This window comes from Felis catus, chromosome C1 (genome assembly GCF_018350175.1).
Source record: "Felis catus isolate Fca126 chromosome C1, F.catus_Fca126_mat1.0, whole genome shotgun sequence".
NCBI lineage: Eukaryota > Metazoa > Chordata > Mammalia > Carnivora > Felidae > Felis > Felis catus.
Window position 1 is genome coordinate 154,902,671 of NC_058375.1, and position 21,861 is coordinate 154,924,531.

The 21,861-nt window shown below is 36.8% G+C and overlaps 1 protein-coding gene across 1 annotated transcript in view; it reads right to left on the minus strand.

Annotated features, from left to right (window-relative positions):
• The window catches only part of TTC21B (tetratricopeptide repeat domain 21B), an 83,345-nt gene continuing 61,484 nt past the window's right edge, over positions 1 to 21,861 (minus strand). The window contains exons 23-29 of the mRNA XM_003990824.5: positions 19,121 to 19,271; positions 18,500 to 18,661; positions 16,444 to 16,639; positions 12,184 to 12,408; positions 6,540 to 6,660; positions 2,527 to 2,594; positions 1 to 1,121 (exon numbers count right to left, since the gene is read on the minus strand). Of these exons, the coding sequence (XP_003990873.1) occupies positions 1,044 to 1,121; positions 2,527 to 2,594; positions 6,540 to 6,660; positions 12,184 to 12,408; positions 16,444 to 16,639; positions 18,500 to 18,661; positions 19,121 to 19,271 (1,001 nt within the window). The 3' untranslated portion in view covers positions 1 to 1,043. The remainder of the gene's footprint in view (positions 1,122 to 2,526; positions 2,595 to 6,539; positions 6,661 to 12,183; positions 12,409 to 16,443; positions 16,640 to 18,499; positions 18,662 to 19,120; positions 19,272 to 21,861) is intronic.

Here is a 21,861-nt window from a genome sequence, read left to right on the forward strand (position 1 = left end):
TGACTAAAAAATACTCTATTTATTGAAAATGCAAATGACATAGAAGACTATGATATTTTTAAAGACAAGTGAGAAAGAGGTAGACAACAAATCAGAAATAATGCTAAAAATTGAGTTTATTAAGATTAGGTTAAACTTAACGTAAAAGACTGAGAACTGCTGGGCCAGAGGGTGTTAGGCACGGTAAGGTAAGCAGTTGCTTTCACAGGGTGTGCTTGGTGAGTCCCTGTTGACCAGAAATATTGTCACCCTTCTCTGCCAGATGTTAGTGTCTGAAGTCATCTCAAAAGACCGAGTCTTTGGGATAAGGTTAATTATTGCTGTAAGAGCTTACCTATGTAAATGGATTTCAGGTATAGATTATTTCTTAAGATCACATTAGCATCAAAAGCAGAAAGAAGGAGTTCAACAAAGGGAAGGGAAACTCACATTCTTTGTATTTTTCTAAAAAGATTCTTCTAGGCAAGTCACATATTCTGTGCTACTACTCACTAAACATCGTGAATTGTACAGGGAGCTTACCCTGATTTTCCAAAACTTACCATGTCTCTTGAGTTCCAAGAGCAATACAAACCATAAATTTGTAAAGTCTTTATTAAAATAGACTTTTTATTTTTCATACATTATTAACAAGAAAATTTTTTCAGGACTTTGAAACAGCAAAGAATGTTAACAAAGAACAACAGCGTTTTAAATATATTTCCTGAAATAAACAACTAATGTTCCTAAGAAAAGGTATAGGATACTTAATGACCTAGTATTTAATAAAATGTTCTTTATAGAAATGGGTTATAATCTTTACCACAGAGACACCAAATCTATTCCTAATCAAGACAGGCAATCAAATAAACCAGCTCTAAGTCACCTGCTCCATTAGAAACCATCCATGTGACATAGCATTTCTCTTTATATACAATAGCAGCCTCTGCTGGAGAAAGAAAAGGATGCTTCTGTTATAGAGCTTTAGCTCAAACCTATTTTGACCCAGAAGAACTGATTCCTTCCATTTCCTGCTGCCTCAACAAACTAAATATTAACAGTTTTCAAGGTCTCAAAGACATGCGGGCCTTATCAAGTATATCCTTTCTGATTTTTGGATAAGTTGGATGTCCTTCAAGAACCTGCAAAAACAAAAAACAAAAGCACAAGAACTTGTAATTGATTACTGAGAACTAGAGCTATAAAACTTACTGGAAATATGCATTACAGTTGAGATTTCATTGTATTAATATTACACATATAACAACACTTCTTAAAGGTGACATTTGAAATGTGACATAACTCCTAGTAATAGTACTTAGAAGACAACAATAGAATACATGTGAGAAATACAACAAATATAATTACTTCCTTAATGGATCAGTTGCAAAAAACAAGTATGTATCAATGATTTTAAATATCTAGAAAGTTTAGCTAATCGGGGCGCCTGGGTGGCTCAGTCGGTTAAGCGTCCGACTCTTGAATTCGACTCAGGTCATGATCTCGTGGTTCCCAAGATTGAGCTCTGCATCAGGCTGCACTGCACTGAAAGTGCAGAGCCTGCTTCGGATTCTCTCTCTTCTCTCTCTGCTGCTCCCCCGGCTGAAGCACATGCTCTCTCTCGAAATGAATAAATAAAACTTAAGATATTTTAGCTATTCATATGATATTAATAAACCCTCACAAAGTTAATTTTGACCAGTAGCACATATCAGATATACTTGGAGTTATTTTGAAACATACAAAGTTTTAGGCCTACTGAGTCTAGTAGTGGGGAGATACTCATTTTTTAAAAAAGAATTCCACAAATGGTTCTAATGCATAACCTTAATGTACAACCTTAACCTTAATGTGAAACACTGCCTTACAGAGAGGCTCAGCAATCAATAGCAATCACTGAAGCCAAGTATTTGCTATAATGATGCTGATACAGCTATTTAGGATAGGAGACATTACATAATTCCTTTCGAAGGAGCTGCTTTTCTTGGAGCTCCTAACAATATAATGCCTTATCTGGAACAATGGTGCAGTGCCTTATATATCAATGGGACAATGTACATATAAGGAAACTGCAAATTCTAAACCTGCAACTTAAATATTTGTCACTTGCTAAGGGATCATTTAGTTAGGGATAGATTACAGAAATGTAATTGAATGACTTCTAAGTAACAGAAATACCTCTTATCTCTAATTTATAAATCTGAATTCTGCACTACCCAGACTTAGACACATTCACAAGAACTTCTATTCAGAAGAATGGCTTGGAGAATCAATAGTTTTAGTTCACATGCTTCTCCCCTTGTCTCTGTCTTTAACGTGACACAAACATTTTATTATTTGTAAATTATTATTTGTAAATTTATTATTATCTAAACTTTGAAAAGCAGAAATCTCTCCCAGATGTATTTGATGAAGCCATTTAATCCAAATACAACATTATCTACCTCTACCATTGCGGTAAGATGTATTCATGTACATCTTGAGATTAATTAAAAGTAGGAAATTGTGTATCTGAAACATTTTAAGAAATCTATATTGAAGTATTACCTGGTGACATACGTCAATTGCATCCACATATCTTTTTGCTTTTAAGTAATTGAATGCCAATTTGTATCCTGTTAAGACAAAAAAAACAACAACAACAACATAATGATGTAGCACTATTTATAGAGCACACTGCTAGCATTACCTTTTTTGCCCCCTCCTTTGTTTGCTTTACTCATTTGAGAAGTCTTAACGAAGGCTGGTGACTATAGTGTAAAGAGAGAAGGGATGGGATAATGGAAGGTGGAGTGGCTCAAAGGGAGAACAGGTAGTGAAAAAAATGGAGTTAGAAAAAGGACTGCAGTGAATACCCTGTTGGGTTAGAAGACTGCCATCCTACAGGAGTGGCTTTTGTAACTTACTAAAAAAATCCCATTTATTTCAGATTATAGTAATAACTCATCACAGGGCAGTAAATGATAACACAGCTATTCATTTATACCACATAGGTTTATTTAGCACTTAACATGTCAGGCGCAGTCAGGAGGCTTACATTTTATTAGGGAAGGAATGTATATTATTTAAGTAATTATGTAAATATGTCACCAATTTCCAAAGTGAGATAAATGCTATGAAAGAAAGGTACAGGCCAAGAGAGCTATCATAAGCAACCTGGGTGGGGAGGGGGTGGGTATCAGGCAATGCCTGGAATCTGAAGGATGAGGGGATAGGCCAAGGGAATTGGGAGCAAGATGGCAGAAGGAGCTGACCAGGCAGCAGCAGTCATGGGACCCACAGGAACCAAATGGATTTGGAGTACGACAGGGCAGAGCAGTCGGGAGGGTGGCCCAGAAGAGGACAGAGCAGTCACCAGATATGCCACATCAATGATTAGTAACAATTATCACAATCGCTGATACCGAAATGTCATGTTTCAAATACTGACAATTTAAAACAAAGTTTTAAGACATTCTTAAATGATTGCTGCTTTTCTGTAAGAACGCTGTAAGAGTTAGCAAACAGGAGATAAGACAAATAAGATATGATGTAAACCATGATGTAAAATAATATGTAATTAATACATTCAATATTTCACTTTACCTCTTGCACATATAAATCAGGGAAATTTAAATGCTGCTCTTGGGGTCTAATAAAAGTACCAATTTTTTTTTTTTTATTTCAAACAAATATTTGAAAGGAATTACTGGCTAATGTAATTATAAGGTAGTAAAAAGTAAGAAACAGGACTTATCTGAAATTCATAGTGTTTGATAAAAACACACATGAACACACATGCCTATAAAACCATCAAAGATGAAAACAGTAAGTTTAGGAGAGTTAAACTTGATATTACAAGGGAATTGTAAAATTGGCTAATAAAGTTGGTGACATTTAAAAAGGAAAACAATTTAAGATGTCACGCCATGTCAAACATACTTTACTTGAAAACTAGAGCCAAAAAAGTTGGACTTCAGTTTTGGGGTCTGGCTTCCTGACTGGCTTTGAGACCTCAGGTGAGCTGCCAACTTCAAGTTTCCTCATCAACCCCTCCTCCCCCCAACTCTTAGTGTACTTTTAAGATCAAAGGAAATACTTGCCGTGAAAGGATTTTAAAAGTTTTAGAGCACCATACAAATAGGACTAATAGTAAAATAGAAGAACAAAGTTTTAATGTTGGAAGAAACTTGATAGATCATCTTGTTCAAAATATTTTAGGGAGGAAATAAAGGGCCAGAAATGTCAAAGGATATGTACACCGAGGCTGCATTATACCTGTCAAGCTTACAAAAATTCAACTCTGTGTAATGAGGGGGAAAAAAGGTAGCATGGGAGGGGAGAGGGGGGGAAGAGGAACATGAACAATGTACACAGTCTAGTGAGTGTCATATAACCAGAGAATGGATGTAAAGGGGGAAACAGAAGTGTTTTCTTTTTGGATCTCAGTTCCTGGTGCCTTTCATAGTGACAGTACTCAAGCCTCAATCCTTTGGAAAGAACATGACCGTGATTTTAAGGATTTCCTGACAACTGTAAAAGTGAAAGGCAATTGCAGGTGTTGGATACAATGACAATCTGAAGGAAGAAACTAAAGAATGAACTGGGAGCCTCAAAGAAAACTCACTAATGAGAAGTCAGGGAAATTGACAAAATCATCTATAAAATACATAGATGACACAATGAAAGAATGAATGAGTTGGAATATTTGCTGACGTCTTCCAAAGAACAGAATGTTTAAATAATTTAACTTGTAAATGTATTCCTTCTGTGGAATAAAATATATTTAAGGAATTTTTATTTTACAAGCTGACTTTATTGTGTAGGATACATGATCTTAAGAAGGAAAAATACTATCAACAAATGGTATGGTATTAGTTCCTGTGCCGTATACCAGTCTAGTAAAATAACAAACTCAAGAAAAATACAAGGTGGGGAAAGTCCTGAACTGACAGCAGTTAATGTAAAGACGACCTATCTAATTGCAAATTAAATCTGAGTCCATACCATGACATAGCTGCTCAAAAGACTGATGCCACCTTAAAGCTAAGTTAACAACTGCTAAAATGCTTAATAAAAAAATAGCTTGATTACGCATACAATTAGATTCTTAAATTATGCTTAAGAACTTGTTAATTTCTGGTACAACATTTTGGGAGGGACATGGACAAACAAAAGAGCCTTTTCCAAAGTTATCTGGCCATGAAATCTTATCTCTTTATACTCAATTCTCTTCATTTTTTTTTCTTTTTTTAAAGAAGTAACTATTAATACCTCACCAACTATTCCAAAGGACAGAGTAGGAAGCATTATTTTAGAGTTTACAGGAGACAGGAACAAGAAGGCTGAACGATTTGGAAGCAAGTCTCAGGAAGAATGGACAAGTAATTGAGATAGTTTGAAGAGATGTCTTGGGAGAGACAGGACAGAGGTTGAATTAGAATGCCACCATCGGTAAGAGGGAAGAGACTCTGTGGGCTGCTCCGGAGAAGAGACCTGACCAGTTTCAATGCAGCATATTTCAGCTCAGTACAAAGAAAGGGAAGAGCACAGGTATGAGCTCCTCGCAATGTGGAGGGAGGCTAGTCACTAAATATATTCTAGATGCTGTCCATCTGGTAGGGATGTTGGAGACTGCATTCCTTGAGTCTACCACTGGAACAAATTGATGTTTCTGGATGCTCAGTAAAAATAAAAAAAATGTTCCAGGGTCATATTATTGTGGGAAACACGTCCTTCTGTGATATCCATCACAATGTACATTAGTGTTTAAAGGCATAAGAAGTTGTGCAGTAAAGAGACCTGCAGGGGCATCCGGGTGGTTCAGTTGGTTACGCATCTGACTCTTGAATTCAGCTCAGGTTATGATCCTACAGTCGTGGGATTGAGCCCCACACCCCTGAAATTTATTTTTCAGAAGGACTGATAAAGGCTCCATGTCCTGCATTCTCTCTCTCTGCTTCTCCCACATCCCTTGCCACTGAACTTGATCTTGATTTAATGAAATGTTTTCCTAACTGATGTGACATTGGAATACTTTTTCCCACAGCATTATCATTTTAGAAATAGCAGAGGGTTGAAGGGAGAGAAAAGGGCAGAGTTACATTAGATGCAGGGGCGCCTGGGTGGCTCAGTTGGTTAAACGTCTGACTTTGGCTCAGGTCACAATCTTGCGGTTCGTGGGTTTGAGCCCTGTGTCGAGTTCCGTGCTGACAGCTAGGAGCCTGGAGCCTGCTTCAGAGTCTGTGTCTCTCTCTCTTTCTGCCCCTCCCCTTTTCATGCTTTGTCTCTCCCTCTCTCAAAAATAAACATTAAAAAAAAATTGAAAAAAAAAAAAAAAAAAAGATGTAACTGAGGACCCGTCTGAATCTCAGGACATTATACTTAGTAACTATTAAGCTAATAATCTATTATGAACATAAAATTTATTTTTCAGAAGGACTGATAAAGGAAGTTGGCTTTTTATTTAGGAAGTTGACTGTTTATTTTGTTCTTAAAAAATATTAAATGCATTTAAATGGAGATTTACAAATAAAACCCAAGTTTCCAGAAAAACCTAGTATCTAATTTGTTAAACTCACCTACTGTTGGATTTGTCTGATTGCCATGTTTCCATGCCATCTCATAGTTTAAGGCAGCGTCTGTATATGCTTGCTCTTTTTCCATAATGTATCCCATGTATTCATAAGCTTTGCAGCAAGACTGAAAAAAAAAAGGAAGATGTTATCAACAGATATCACTTGATTTTATGGGGGTGCTTATGACTCTAGAGGTTGACCATATTAACTCATTTAATTGGCATATAAAACAATGTTTTTCAACTATGCAATTAAGTCATCTATGGGACTTAATGAAAGATTCTGATCAAGTCCCACTTCTATTCCCCCAGAGTCAGGAGTTTTACATGCTAGGCAATGGACTGTGTATTTTACACATATACACATACAGTTTTTATTACAAATAGTTTTAAGTTAAAATTAACAGTGTAATGAACCCCATGAACCTCTATCTTCAACAATTAAATCAGGACTAATACTGTTTTAACCTCTACTCCCCACACTTGTCCTTCTGTATTATGAAAGAAAAAAAAATCCTCAGATATTATATCATCTCATTCATAAATATTTTACTTTAGTATGCCTCTTTAAATACAAGGACTTTCTTTAAACATAACCACAATTTATCATACCTAAATGTAACAACTCACTGATATTACCAAATATCCATTCATTATTCAAATTTCAAATGGTCTCAATATCATTTTGTTTTGTCTTGTTTTTAGTTTGTTAGGAAGATGATCCAAATAAGGCCCACACATTGTAACTGGTGGAAATGTCTCTCAACTTTCTTTTGATCTAGAGGTTTCCTCTCCATCTCTCTCTGTGTCTCTTTTTTTGCAATTAAACGTAGCAAAAAAGAATTTTTATCCTAGAGTTCCTCACAGCCCAGATTTAGTTGAATGCATCCTTGTAGTGCTTATGTAATATATTCCTATATCACCAATATTTCCTGGAAATTGTAATTAGATCTAGAGGTTTGAATTTGATTTCAATCTTTGAGGACAGAGGTAAAAGTACTTCTAGGTCAGTGCCCTGGTGAGCCACATTGGAGCCTGAGGCAAAAGGAAAAATGCACAACTCTGTATACATGTTTTTGTGATTTAATTGATAATTTCCCCCCCAGATGTTAACATTTTACAAATCAAATTGACAAGTTGAGATATTAAAACTCACAACATTTAAAATTTAAATATTTCTTTATACCCAAACTAAATTTATTATAATTTTATTTTCCTGACTTTAATGGGAGTAAATATATTAACATTTTCATTAAAATCATTACCCACTGAAAAATATATAGGGGCACATGAGTGGTACAGTCGGTTAAGCGTCTGACTCTTGATTTTGGCTCAGGTCACGATCTCATGGTTCATGAGTTTGAGCCCTGTGTGGGGCTCTGTGTGGAAGTGTGAAGCCTGCCTGGGATTCTCTCCCTCCCTCTCTCTGCTCCTCCCCTGCTCGTGCTTTCTTTCTCAAAATAAGTAAACATTTTAAAAAAGGAAAATATGTAAAAACATGGATATGGAGGCATAAATTTTCCCCTTTTGTTTCAGGCTTCAATACCACTCAGCACAGCACTGTCAGATGCTATTTAACATTTTGGCATTTTGGTTAAAAAATACTGCATTAAATTATTCATTAAAAATTTTTTTCCCCAATGTTTATGTATTTATTTTGAGAGTGAGACAGACAGAATGTGAACAGGGGAGGGGCAGACAGAAAGGGAGACACAGAATCCGAAGCAGGCTCCAGGCTCTGAGCTGTCAGCACAGAGCCCGATGTGGGGCCTGAACTCACAAACTGTGAGATCATGACCCGAGCCGAAGTCAGATGCTCAACCAGCTGAGCCACCCAGGTGCCCCTGCATTATTTATTGTAATAATATTTTATTATAATTTATAATAGGTACCTTGATTAAATGATAATTTATCTACAATGGACTGTTTTTATTCCCCCCAAATCCGTACATGGAAAGCCTAACCTCTAGTGTGATGCTACTAGGAGATGGGATCTTTCAGAGCTAATTAGGTCATGAGGGTGGAGCTCTCATGAGTGGGATTGGTGTCCTTATAAAAGAGACCCCAGACAGTTCTCTTACCCTCTCCTCCCACCATGTGAGGTCACAACAAAAAGTCAGTGGTCTGCAACCCAGAAAGGTGCCCTCACCAGAACCCAGCCATGCTGGCACCCTTACTCCAGACGTCCAGCCTCCAGAACTGTGACAAATCAACTTCTACCGTTTATATGCCACCCGGTCTATAGCACTTTGTTATAGTAGCACCAGCTGCCTAAGATCATTACTGAGATGTAAAGTGCCCTTGGAAATTTTGGACCCCAAGTGAGGGTTTCACTCGCCTCACCCCAGTTCAGCCCTGTCATAGATGGCGTGATCTTCCCTGAGGAGGCACATAACGTCAGATTCTCTTTTTATGATGTTATACCCGTTCATCAATTTATCAGGGCTGGAAAATGATGATAGTCTATCACTCTTCATTTATTATCTGGAAAACATCTATAATAAGAGATGTCTTTTATACTATATTGTTTCCCAGTAGTGTAGTTCATACAGAAAAGGTAGGCTAAGTGCTTAATGCCTTCCCTTTATTTCCCAGCTTCAGAAATAATAGTTCATCAGTATATGCCAATGGTGATTAATTAGGTTTTTCATTTTTTTTTTCTTTTTTGGATCTTTGTAAACCCATGGATTTAAACTTTTTTGGTGTGTTTCAATCCACTGCAGTTACTATTCTTACTGAGAGTTAATGTGTTCCAACTCTGGCTACTGTGAGTGTCTTCAAGTTGGCTCCTGAGTCCTTGACATGACTCTAATCATCTTCGATAGCTTCCTTGCCATCTGGTATGACAAGATGGTCTAGTGTCATCCTGTACATTTCTGTCCCAGATCTGGATGATCTCCATCTTTTAATTATACAATTCAAGGTTTCTAAGCTCTAGTTCCTGAATCTCATGCTTCCAATATTGACATGCCTAATCAGCCAAATGGTGCCTCTAAAGTAGCCATTGTGTTCAGCCATGCAATATATTGCTGTCAGTGTTCCAGGAAACTGAAATTCTATCTGCACTGAAACCTTAATTTCCATGTAATCTCACTTAATCCTAGACGAGGCATGTAAGGGTCAGCCATTTGGCTGTTTACATTTTTCTTTTTCTTTTTAATTGAAGTATAATTGACACACAATGTTACATTAGTTTTGGGTGTACAACATAGTGACTTACCAAGTCTATACCTTATTCCATGCTCACTACAAGCATAGTTCCCATGTGTCACCATACAACGTTATTACAATATCACTGACTATATTCCCTATGCTGTACCTCTTTTCTTTTTTTAAATGTTTATTTATTTATTTTGAGGGGGGAGGTGCAGAGAGAGACAGAAAGAGAGAATCCTAAGCAGACTGTGCCCTGTCAGCATAGAGCCCAACCGGGGGCTCAAACTCATGAACCGTAAGGTCATGACCTGAGCCAAAATCAAGAGCTGGACACTTAACCGACTAAGTCTCCCAGGGACCACCCACTCCATGCTGTACCTCTCATCCCCATGACTTTTTCACTCCATAACTGGAAGTCTGTATCTCCCATTTCTCTTAACCCACTTTGCCCATACCCCTACGACCCACTCCTCTGGCAGCTATTAGTTTGTTCTTTGAGTCTGTTTCTGCCTTTTGTTTGTTTAGATTCCACATATAAGTGAAATCATATGGTAGTTATCTTTCTCTGACTTATTTCACTTAGCGTAATACCCTCTAGGTCTATCCATGTTACACAAATGGCAAGGACTCATTCTCTTTTTATGGCTGAGTCATAGTCCACTGAATATATCTGCCACATCATCTTTATCCATTCTATCAATGTACACTTGGGTTGCTTCTTATCTCAGCTATTGTAAATGATGCTGCTTTTTAAACATGGGAGTGTATATAACTTTTTGAATTAGTGTTTTCATTTCATTTGGGTATATACTGAGCAGTGAAATTTTTGGATCATATAGTCTTTCTATTTCTAATTTTTTGGGGAATGTCCATACTGTTTTCCATAGTGGCTGTACAAATTTACATTCCCACCAATAGTGCACAAGAGTTTCCTTTTCTCTACATCCTTGCCAACACTTGTTATTTTTTGTCTTTTTGATCCTAGTCATTGTGACAGGTGTAAAGTGATATTTCACTGTGGGTTTGATTTGCATTTCCCAGATGGTTAGTGATATTGAGCAACTTTTCATGTCTATTGGCCATTTGTACATCTTCTTTGGAAAAATGTCTATTCAGGTCCTCTGCCCATTTTTAAATTGGATTTTTGTTTGTTTTTGGTATTGAATTCTACAAATTTTTCATATACTTTGGATATTTTTTCACTTTTTTTCAAAAATTTTTAATGTTTATTTATTTTTGAGAGAGAGAGAGAGAGATAGAGAGAGAGCGTACATGCTAGTTGGGGAGGGGCAGAGAGAGAGGGAGATACAGAACCCGAAGAAGGCTCCAGACTCCAAGCTTTCAGCACAGACCCAATGCTAGGTTCCAACCAACGAACTGTGAGATCATGACCTGAGCCGAAGTCAGAGGCTTAACTGACTAAGCCACCCAGGCACCCCTATATACTTTGGATATTAACCTCTTATCAAATATATCATTGCAAATGTCTTCTCCCACTTCTGCCCTTTTGCTTTGTTGATGATTTCCTTCTCTGTGTATAAGCTTTTTATTTTGGTGTAGTCCAGTAGTTTATTTTTGTCTTATTTCCTTTGCCTGAGGGGTCTGGAGGCAGATTTTTCAAAACCTATTAATTAGTATTACCTGTTTTTCAAGTCCAACTTAACTTCAAATTAGATGTACAGACTATAAATTGATAAATGGCTTGATATTTGGGGTTTTTAAAGTTATTAAAGTAACTTAATAGCATTAGATGATCTGTTTTATAACTTAATTTGCTCAAAGAGAATAAGACAGATTTACTATGATTACGATTTTGAGGTAATTGACATGAATCTGTAAAGATAAATATCCTTAAGTTTCTAAGTTGATTGCAATTATTTCTCAACAAATAGTAACAAATTCTTTAAAAATGTTATAAGACATTCTTTTTTGTGTGCCTAAAAACCAAAATGCGCTATTACTGAAATATGGTGGAATTGTATAGACTTAAAGATTTTCAGCTTTATACCTAAAGGTAAGAACTTTTTAATAAGCAAATTAAATGCTGGAAAGACTTTTCCCCACAAAATATATTATGCATAGTGGATTTTAATAATGTGAAAACAACATGCAGCTGCAGTAAATTTATCTAGAGTATTTCTTAATAGGAGGGACAGACGTCCGCAATTAACGTTCTTCTGCAATTTTCATTAGTTCTGGGATGAGCTGGATAATCACAAATGCTTGACATTCCATAAACACTTTCTGTAAGTGGGGTGTAAACCACAGCTGAACCCTGAAACTGCATAAATCTCTATTTTTCTTTATTTTCAAAAGCAAATGGCTTCTTTCTTCTCATGACTGTTTATTTCCTGATTGTGTTAAGAACAAACATTTAATTTTCAAAAAATACACAAGAATCCTTAGAAATGGACCAACATTCTATAATAACCTATTACGGGAAGCTTGTAAGTGAAAGGTTAACAATGATGTTTTATTCTTCAATCACCTACCCTATTATGACGCAGGCACCGTTTTAATAGCTCTTCTGCCATGTCGTATTTTGCTGATTGAATATAAATATCAGCAAGCAGCAGCCAACTCTTCTCAAAGTCCTCAGCATCAATAGGATTCCAGTTCATTTTCGCAATCCGCTTCAGCTGGTTTCTGGCCCTTGGAGTCTGTTTCAAGATCATATAAGCTGTTGCCATTCCCAAAAGTGCTGGAATATGATCCCTCTGTAAGAAAGCAAAACTTCAGATGCCCATATACACAAATATACATGTTGTATGTTTAAAAGGAAACAGAGAAAGTAGCAAGTGCTACACAATGTGAGAACTGGCCTGTGAATTCTGTAACTGGCTCCACAGATGTAACTGTGACATAGTCATTATTTAATACATCGAGTAAACTCAAGCTATCATGGAGAAACCTGGTCAGGCACCATGCGGTCAAAATAATTCAATAAATACACAGATGCCAGAACCACACGATTCAGACCATTAAGGCGACTTGATCTTTTGGGGACTAATTAGTTTTTATGGTTTTATACAGAAACAGGAAAAAACAAAATTCTATTTCAGTATAATACTCATTAAACATTTGGGTTTCAGATTCTGCATTCAGATTCCTTAGTTCTTTCACTTGTAAAACAAGAATGAGAATGATTTACCTGCAAATGATATTCCTTCTCTATGTGCACTTCTACTGACTTATCTATATTGACTTTTTATCGATATGGACTTTTATTGCTTGTTTTCCCTTCCTTCTTGTTTTATTTGAAAGCCTCTTCATCCACTTAAGTTTGACCAATGAAATCTTATAAACAAGGCATGCGATTAATCACTTAGAAATTATATGAAATAAACTCATGCCTTAAAACACTCTTTTAGACTTAGAGTCTGCTGCTTGATAGTGTCTATAAAACACAATGTTCTTTTAGAGAAGAGTTCAGAGTCAGAAAATGTCACTCTGTGAAACCTACAGACTAAAAAGAATTGGTATGAAATGGAAGCCATTAGTGATCTACCCAGAAAACCAACTTACCTAAGCAATATGTGTATATCCCTGATAAAGCTAGGGGGGCTTCTTAAATTTCAGCAGTGGGATCATGATGTTTTAATAAAGAGAAGGCTTCAGGTTAAAATACAAATAAAAGATGAGAGACTGTGCTTTAGAAATTACAATATCATGACTATAATAAAAGTACACTGTAAGATAGCAAGTTTGGGTAACCAATAAGGAATACTGCCAAAAGGAGACTAGAGGGGCATGTTCAATGTCCAACCCTGATCATGGCTGGAAGTCAGAAATAACCCTGGAATATGGGGTGCCTGGGTGGCTCAGTCGGTTGAGCGTCCAACTTCGGTTTAGGTCATGATCTCGCGGTCTGTGAGAGCCCTGCGTTGGGCTCTGTGCTGACAGCTCGGAGCCTGGAGTCTGCTTTGGATTCTGTGCCTCCCTCTCTCTCTGCCCCTCCCCTGCTCATGCTCTGTCTCTCTGTCAAAAATAAATAAAACATTAAAAAAAAAAAGAAAAAAAAAAAAAAGAAAGAAATAACCCTGGAATAGAGAAGGACAGTTCCTTAGAGCTTGATGAAAATTTTTTGGAAGATAAAATTTCTTTGGTTGTAATTCTATGCCTAGCAACAAACTTCCAATATGTAATTTGCTGTTGTAATTAAGGGATGGCAAAAAGGTTTGAGTGCCAAATTCAGCCAATTGGTGGTAGATTTTGGAGACATAAGGGGCATATTATCAATTATTGAGCCCCTCCCCCCTTCTGTAGAAAGGAAAGAAAATAGAGGTCTGCTCTGATTTTGTCAGCCTGGTCCTAGGACAGCCCAAGACAAGAAAGGTTCTATAAAAATGTCCAGATCTAGGGGTGCCTGGGTGGCTCAGTCGGTTAAACATCCAATTTCAGCTCAGGTCATGATCTCAGTTTGTGAGTTTGAGCCCTGCATCGGGCTCTGTGCTGACACCTCAGAGCCTGTAGCCTGCTTTGCATTCTGTGTCTCCCTCTATCTCTGCCCCTCCCCTGCTCATGCTCTATCTCTCTTTCAAAATAAAAAAAATTTTAAAAAAGTCCAGATCCAGTCACATGCTAAAAATATCCCACACTATACATTTAAAAATAATCTCTCTGAATCACACACCTTGAGTTTGATTGGAATTAATCAACTTCTCACCGCTTGATCACTCCTGAATGAACTCAAGAATGGTTTCTAAAAGTGCAAACCTGAGTTACAACCCCTGTGTTAGACCCATATGTCTTTTCTGGTGCAGACACCCTAAGGTGTTCAGCTGGCTTGTCAATGTCTTTCTCAGTCACTCTGAGCTGCAGCAACTTTAGATCACAGAAGACAATATAGCCATGTTGTAACCAATGCACCCTTATGCTTCAAGACGACAGGATGAAAGCAGGTGGAAACAGTTTGCTTGGGTTTAATGTGTCTTCTACCTTTTCCTCAGGTGACTTCCTGTTACCTACCTCTTTTTCAATCAATCTGAATGCTACAGAGTGTCATAAATATACCCCATGCTTGTCTGCCTCCTTGCCTTTGTTCACACTTTCCCCTTCCCCCAGAATGTATGTATCGTCTGTCGCTGCCTGTGAAAATGCAATTTATCATGGTTCTTCTTAAATCACACCTCTCCACAAAAGGGCCTCCCCACTTTCCTTGTACTGTTTCCTACACCACTTTTACCTGTAACTCTAGGACAGAATGTAATAGATTTTGGTTTGTACACAGGCAGTATGCTTTGCCTTATCATCCCTAGATTATGACAAACTCGATAAAAGAGACTATACACTTTTGTGATTCCCATTTTGCCTAGCACCCACTGGCTGCTTAGTGAATATTCATTTTATTAATACATGCAGCTTATGAATTAAAAGAAAAAAAATGCCAGATAAAACTCACTGCTGAAACTTCAGTTCATGCATCAGTCTTAGGCTGGAATGGTCAGTGAACAGATTTGAGGGTAGTATATTAGTAATCACACATATATGAATGGTAAAAACAATGCAGTCTCACCAACACAAAAAACTGGCACAGTACTGCTAAGAAACAGCCGTGATGTCACTCACTGATTTTGGTGTTCTCTCAAACCTCATGACTTAAACTCTCTCCCCTACTTCTGCTCTCCATTCATCAGCCGCTGTCGTCCATCTGCTGCCACACGGCCCACCCCTGAGAGGGTCACGTCATGGTGAGCAGAAGGGTGCTGCTCTAGAATGTCACTGCTGCTGATACTACCTTGCTGTTAAGTTCCAAGGGTGGCTTCAGGGGTGATAAAGTGCCATCTAGGATGCTTGTGCACAAATGGCAACAGGGGCTATAGGTTCCCCAAAGCTCTCCTCGGTCATGGGAGGCAAGAGGAAGGGGCCACTGCAGGGGGCTTTTGGTGGCTTACTGCTACCACTGTGATCTCTGAACCGCAAGAAAACACAGCCAAGTTCTGTATGTCCTCTGAGAGACATAAATTATGAATTTTTGGTGGCCTACAACACTGCTGAATGGAAGAACATGAAATCCAATGAGTATGCTTAGAACTAGCTATCACCCACTGCTGATGAGTGGGGTCTCTAGAATTCCTTCCTTAGTATCAAGCAATTGAAGAAATACAGCACTGTGTGAGAGAAGGCAAAACCAAGCACCCAGAGTGAGAAGGTGGATCTGAGTGAGGTGAAAAGAGAAGAAAATCTCTGATCTAATTATTATTTGCTCTAATTATTATTATTGTTGTTACTATTATTTTTGCAGGGGGAAACAACACCATTATTCTCACGACTGAATTATAAGCGGTCAGTACTGACCTCATTTAGCCTTAGATTTGGAAACATTTCAAGTTTGCATAAGTGAAAAGGTGAGCTATCAAGGCAGACAGGTATTTATTTTCACTTAGCAAGTTAAGTGAAACAACACAGAAACTTTCCAGAAGATAAAGCCATTCCTTTGAGTTAATTTATGCCCTTTTGAAGAAGAATTTCCTTTTCTTAGAATTTACCATTCTAATAGAAATAAATATAAATACATATATAAAGAAATACAAATAAATACAAATATAAATAAATAAATATAAACAACATATCAAAATAGTAACAAAACTGTTTCTTCTGGAAACAGAGGTATATATATATATATATTACGTAGAATTATGCCGAACTACAGAGGCAATTTGTACTTGTAATTAAGTCAATCTTCAGAAAGTAAACAACTATTTCTATACCACCAAGGAAAGATAATATAAAGCTGAAAAAGAAAATCTAACCTCAGATGTTGCTATTTCGGTGAAGGTATTCAATGCTTGTTCAACATTAGACTTCTGTTTGGTAGCGACTAGGCAATAGTTTTCCATTATGCGAAGCTGTACATGACCCTGAATGGTCTGAGGTTTTAGCTCTTTAAGGAGTTTTTCTGCTGTTCTCACTGCTAATTGCACAGACTCTTGCTTCTCAGTTGAATTCCTATATACAATTAAAAATAAATCTGTCTGTTACTCATGAAGTAAAATTCACTGATTTTGGAATGAGCCCTAGGGTACACTGGCTTCTTTGCTGTCACTTATTTAATGTAACCCTTTTGTGGAATGTCACTCATTCTCTTCTAATACAAGGTGAACCACGGTTACAATGCATTAGATTTAAACAATTAATACAGCTTTAATGAAACACCATTAAACATTTATTCACTTTAGACTGAAGACAAAAATTGGACAATATCTGTATGTGGTGTGTTCATTTCCACTAATATAAAACTAGAATTCAGGAGAAGTAGAATCATACAATTATCAAGTGGTACATATACTCAGAAAATGAAAGGAAAGAAAGGAGGGAGTAAAAAGTAACTAATTTTGCTGAAGCACCTACTATGTGCCAAGTACTGCAATATTTTTACCTATCGGTCTCTCAGAAAAGAAACTATGTATCTGTCAAAGGCTGTATATGTCAAGTGTAAAAACAATGTGGATATGTGACATCAATCTTCTTATTTTTAAAAGAATATATAAATCAATTAATAAAAGGAAATTAAATTCTCAAAGCCCATTCACTAAACCATTGGTTTTTTACCTCAGGCTTCAGGCTTTACCTTCTCTAAAACATTTCACATTGTTGAATACCTTCTTCAAAGTTTCCCTCCTTTGCCTTCTGTAACATTATAGTTTTGGGTCTCTTGCTACCATGCTGACTGTCCTTTTCTGACTTCCCTTCCTCCTCCAATCCCCTTAAACGTTAGCCCGAAGTTTAGTTTTCAAACTTATGTTACTGCATTCTATTTGCAAAGAGGCCATTCATTGAGCTCCAACTGTCTGATCACACATCCCCCACACCTGTATCTCCAGCTGGGACCTCCCTTCTGAGTTCTAGTTTTATATTTTCAACTATTTGCTAAATATTTCCATGAGGACAGCCTATAGTTGCATAACAGTATGTTACCTAAACCTTTATAAAAAACAGAAACATGCCTCTCCTTTGCTCTAAAACTTTTAATGGTCTCTATAACCCAAGCCTTCAAATCTGTCATTAAAACCTCTCAGCAGTCTGTTCTCATTTTCTCTCACACCCCTGTGCATCTTCCCCTGACTGCTTTGCACTGCTAGGATTTCTATGAATTCTTGTAACACTTACTATCCATTTCAGCCATTTCTGTTTTGTCAAAGATCCAATGGTTTCAGATATTGTCTTGCCTCCTAAGTAAATTACATGCTCCTGAAGGCAGGAACTACCTTATGTACCTTATGCATTTACATCCTTATATATCCCATACAATGCCTTGCCCATTTCTGAGAACAAGCAACTAACACAGGTTGATAGCAATAGCACTATTTATCAGCAGTGCACCACGGTGGCTATTAGCAGGAACTATGAGGTCACGTAGAACTCAGTCCACATCTTGCCCCCACCATTTACTATCACATTAGATAGGTTAACTCTGAGCTTAGTTCACAACACTGTTGCAGGGAGTAAGTAAGACAATGCACATAAAGTATATAGTATAGCACAGGGTATGGCAGAGAACTACCATATGCTAAGGAGTTACTGTTACTGTGTGGACAGCTTTTGCTAAAGTAATCAAATTCTACAATTTATGCTGTTTCAACAAGTAATTAGGGAAACGTCTTTGTAGCATGCTTATTCTGATTTAGGAAGCCTCTTAAAAGCATTTCATGCTTGTTTCAGAGAATGGCTATTATAGCTATGATTTTTTTTCACCTGCCTTTTCATTAGTGCTCTCCTAGAGTTTAGCCCTCTTTTAGAAGGTATCCTTGCTTGTTATCCCTAGTAAGTGTTTCCAGAAAAGGGATAATTTGTCAAATGATAACTCACCCTAGGTCTCCATCCAGATTTTCAAATACTTCACCTCCAACAGTTTCATTATCTGGATTCAGACAGATTTCTATCATATTATAAAGGGCATTTTGGCCCCAGTCACTGTCTTTCCGAGCTTTATTAAAGTGTCGAAGGGCATCATTTGGTTCTCCAGTATACCTTGTTAGATATTAAAAAAAAAATCACTTATTTCAATTGTCGACTACAAACTTTAAGTCATTTATAATATCTTTGGTAAAGATTTGGTTAAAATTATTAACATGTTTTTTTAAAGTTTTTAATTTGAGAGAGGAGAGAGCACAAATGGGGGAGAGGGGCAGAAGAAGGGAAGGAGGGAGGGAGAGATGCAAGGAGGGAGGGGGAGGAAGAGAGAGAGAGAGAGAGAATGAATCCTAAGCAGGCTCCGTGCTCAGCCCAGAGTCCGAGTTGGGGCTGGTTCCCATGACCCTGGGATCATGACCTGAGCCGAAATCAAGAATTGGATGCTCGACCCACTGAGCCACCCAAGCGCTCCATAAAATGTAGATCTATCTTAAGACAAAGGAAAGTTTATTCTACTTTATTCACAATGAGAAAGAAAAAAACTATTATGTAGGATTTATTCACCAACAGATTTACCAAAGATATAGTCCTTTACAGTATTGAAATCCTGGCTCCAATTTTGCTCTGGAGTTACGTTTTTCAGCCATTAAGAAAAATCTTGGAACATCCTCAAGTTTTCCACATCTTCTCAGGAAATCAATTAAACGAGATAATGTCATGTAATTATCTAGAAACAAAGAATATTTCAAATATAGACAACATTTTATATCTCTTGTTTTTGTGGTTATAATCCTGCTTCATTAAAGTACAGTTTACTTTAAGTGATGTAGAATTTAAATACAAACAAAAGGAATGCTTTAGGTATTATAAACCCTTAAAAAGACTGTATGAGTAATTGGATAAAGGTTTGGTTGGTCTGGGCAGTGGGAGAAGGTTCTATACAAGCCAACGTATAAAAATGTACATTTGTTATAACTTAATTTTCAACTGTTCCTGGGACCAAAATCTAGAAACAGTCTCTGCATTGATCATCTAAACTGTAACTGTAGAATTCAGGAGGGTTGATGTGATTACACAGGGTTAAGACTATCTCTGACCTCCTTTCTCCTCCACCCTTAGCTAGGAACAGGGTGAGAACAGTACTTTTTGATGATAATGTTTGGGGTGGGCAATTAGAGATTTTACTCCAGATTTTTCTTAATATGTATATGTGACTAATGTACTAGACACTAGCTTACCATAATACAACTGTAACAAATCAGTCCTAGTATTTTAATCCTAATTTGCCTTCTCCTAAGAAAAAAGAATTAATTTAGTTCTTTGGTATCAGGTATAATTTACTGGCAGGTTCCTAGAAAGCCTTCTCCCAATTCTATCTAGTTCTTTTATATCATTAAAATACTGATTTGAGAAAAATTTAAAAAATATTTTTCAGATTGTAAAAATAACGCATGGACATTTTAGAAAATTTGGAAAAGTATAAAGAAAAAGAAATCACTCATATTCCCACCAGCTAGAGATGACCACATTTTGGTACTTTTCTTTTCATATATTTGTGAGTCTATCATTCTATCATTCTATCAGTATTTATGTATCTACTTTTATTCTATCAATATTTAATATATATAAAATTAATATGCAATATTAATATACAATATTAATATACACAAAATTGAAGTCACACTTGGGGTTTTAATTTTGGTTCAGCATTATACAATAAACATTTCCCAACTCATTAGTTTTCAAAAACATGATTTAAATGGCTGCATAATAGTCTATTATATCAATGGCTTATATTTTATTTCTCTATAGTTGTGCTTTTTAGATGTTTGGACTCTCAAGTTTCAGTGAGCACAGGACTCATAGTAGGGGATTTGCGAAAACCATTGTATAAGCTATGCTGATCTTTTCTGTTGAGTGAATTAGAATTAAAACACACAAACAAAAACTTTTTAAGAAATTTTTCCTTGATTTTATGTTCTAAGGAGAGAAAATATATGATCCAGCAAGTCCACTTCTGGGTATATATTCCAAAGAATGGAAAGCAGGGAATCAAGTAAATATGTGTGCACCCGTGTTTACAGCAGCATTACTCACAATAGCCGAAAGTGAAAACAACCTAATGTTCATCATCAGATGAATGGACAAATAAAGTGTGGTATATACACACAATGGAGTATTACTCAGACTTAAAAAGGAAGGAAATCCTGACATAGGCTACAGCATGGATGAACACTGAAAGCATTATACTAAATGAAATAAGCCAGGCACAAAAGGGCAAATATCATATGATTCCACTTATATAAGGTATCTACCTACAGTAGTCAAATTCATAGAGAGGTAGAATGGGAGTTGCCAAGAGATGGGGGAGGGGAGCATGGGGCGTTAGCGTTTAGTGGGTACAGAATTTTAGTTTAGAATGATGGAAAAGTTCTGAAGATGAAAAATGGCGATGGGTACAAAATAATTTGAATGTACTAAATGTCAGCGAACTGTACACTCAAAAATGGCTAAAATGGCAAATTTTATGTTATGTACTTTTTGTTATGTTACCACAATAAAAAATACTTAAAAAAAAAAAAAAAAAACTTCTGTAGGCTTGGTTTCTACTCTATTACATGATGTTAACGTAATCCAGGTTGACAACATCATCATTTGCCTTCCTTTACCTAATATCTTGAGATTTTGTTCTTCCTGTTTTTTGGCATCACTAAAATACAGAGCATGGTTTCAGAGAAAGAGGATTCAACTAGTGGTCTTGTCTTTTAGCTATGGAAATTCAAACAAATTACTCAAATTCTCTGAGTCAAGGATTACCTATTTTCTTAAAATAGGAATATAATATTGACCCTCAACATGTCATAGAGACCAAATAGAAAAAGGTCATGAAAGAGCTTTAAAAATACAATGGTCATTAGTGGGGAGCCTGGGTGGCTCAGTCAGTTTAGCGTCTGGCTCTTGGTTTTGGCTCAGGTCATGATCTCATGGTTTCGTGGGTAAAATCTCCGCATCGGGCTCTATGCTGACAGGACGGACTCTGCTTGGGACTCTCTGTCTCCCTCTCTCTCTGCCCCTCCCCAGCTTGCACTGTTTCTTTCTCAAAAATAAATGAACTTAAAAAATTTAAAAAAAAATTACAATGGTCATTAGTAATATTTACAACTCCAAAAGTGTAGATAGAAACTAGGGATAACTACCCACAATAAAGTCACAGGACCTAGAAGCTGTCTTGGATTAGGCAGGATGTGAAGGTGAAAATTTCTGGCCAAAGTTTTTTTGTATGATGTTGCTAATATGTGCGATGCATGATAGTGCTA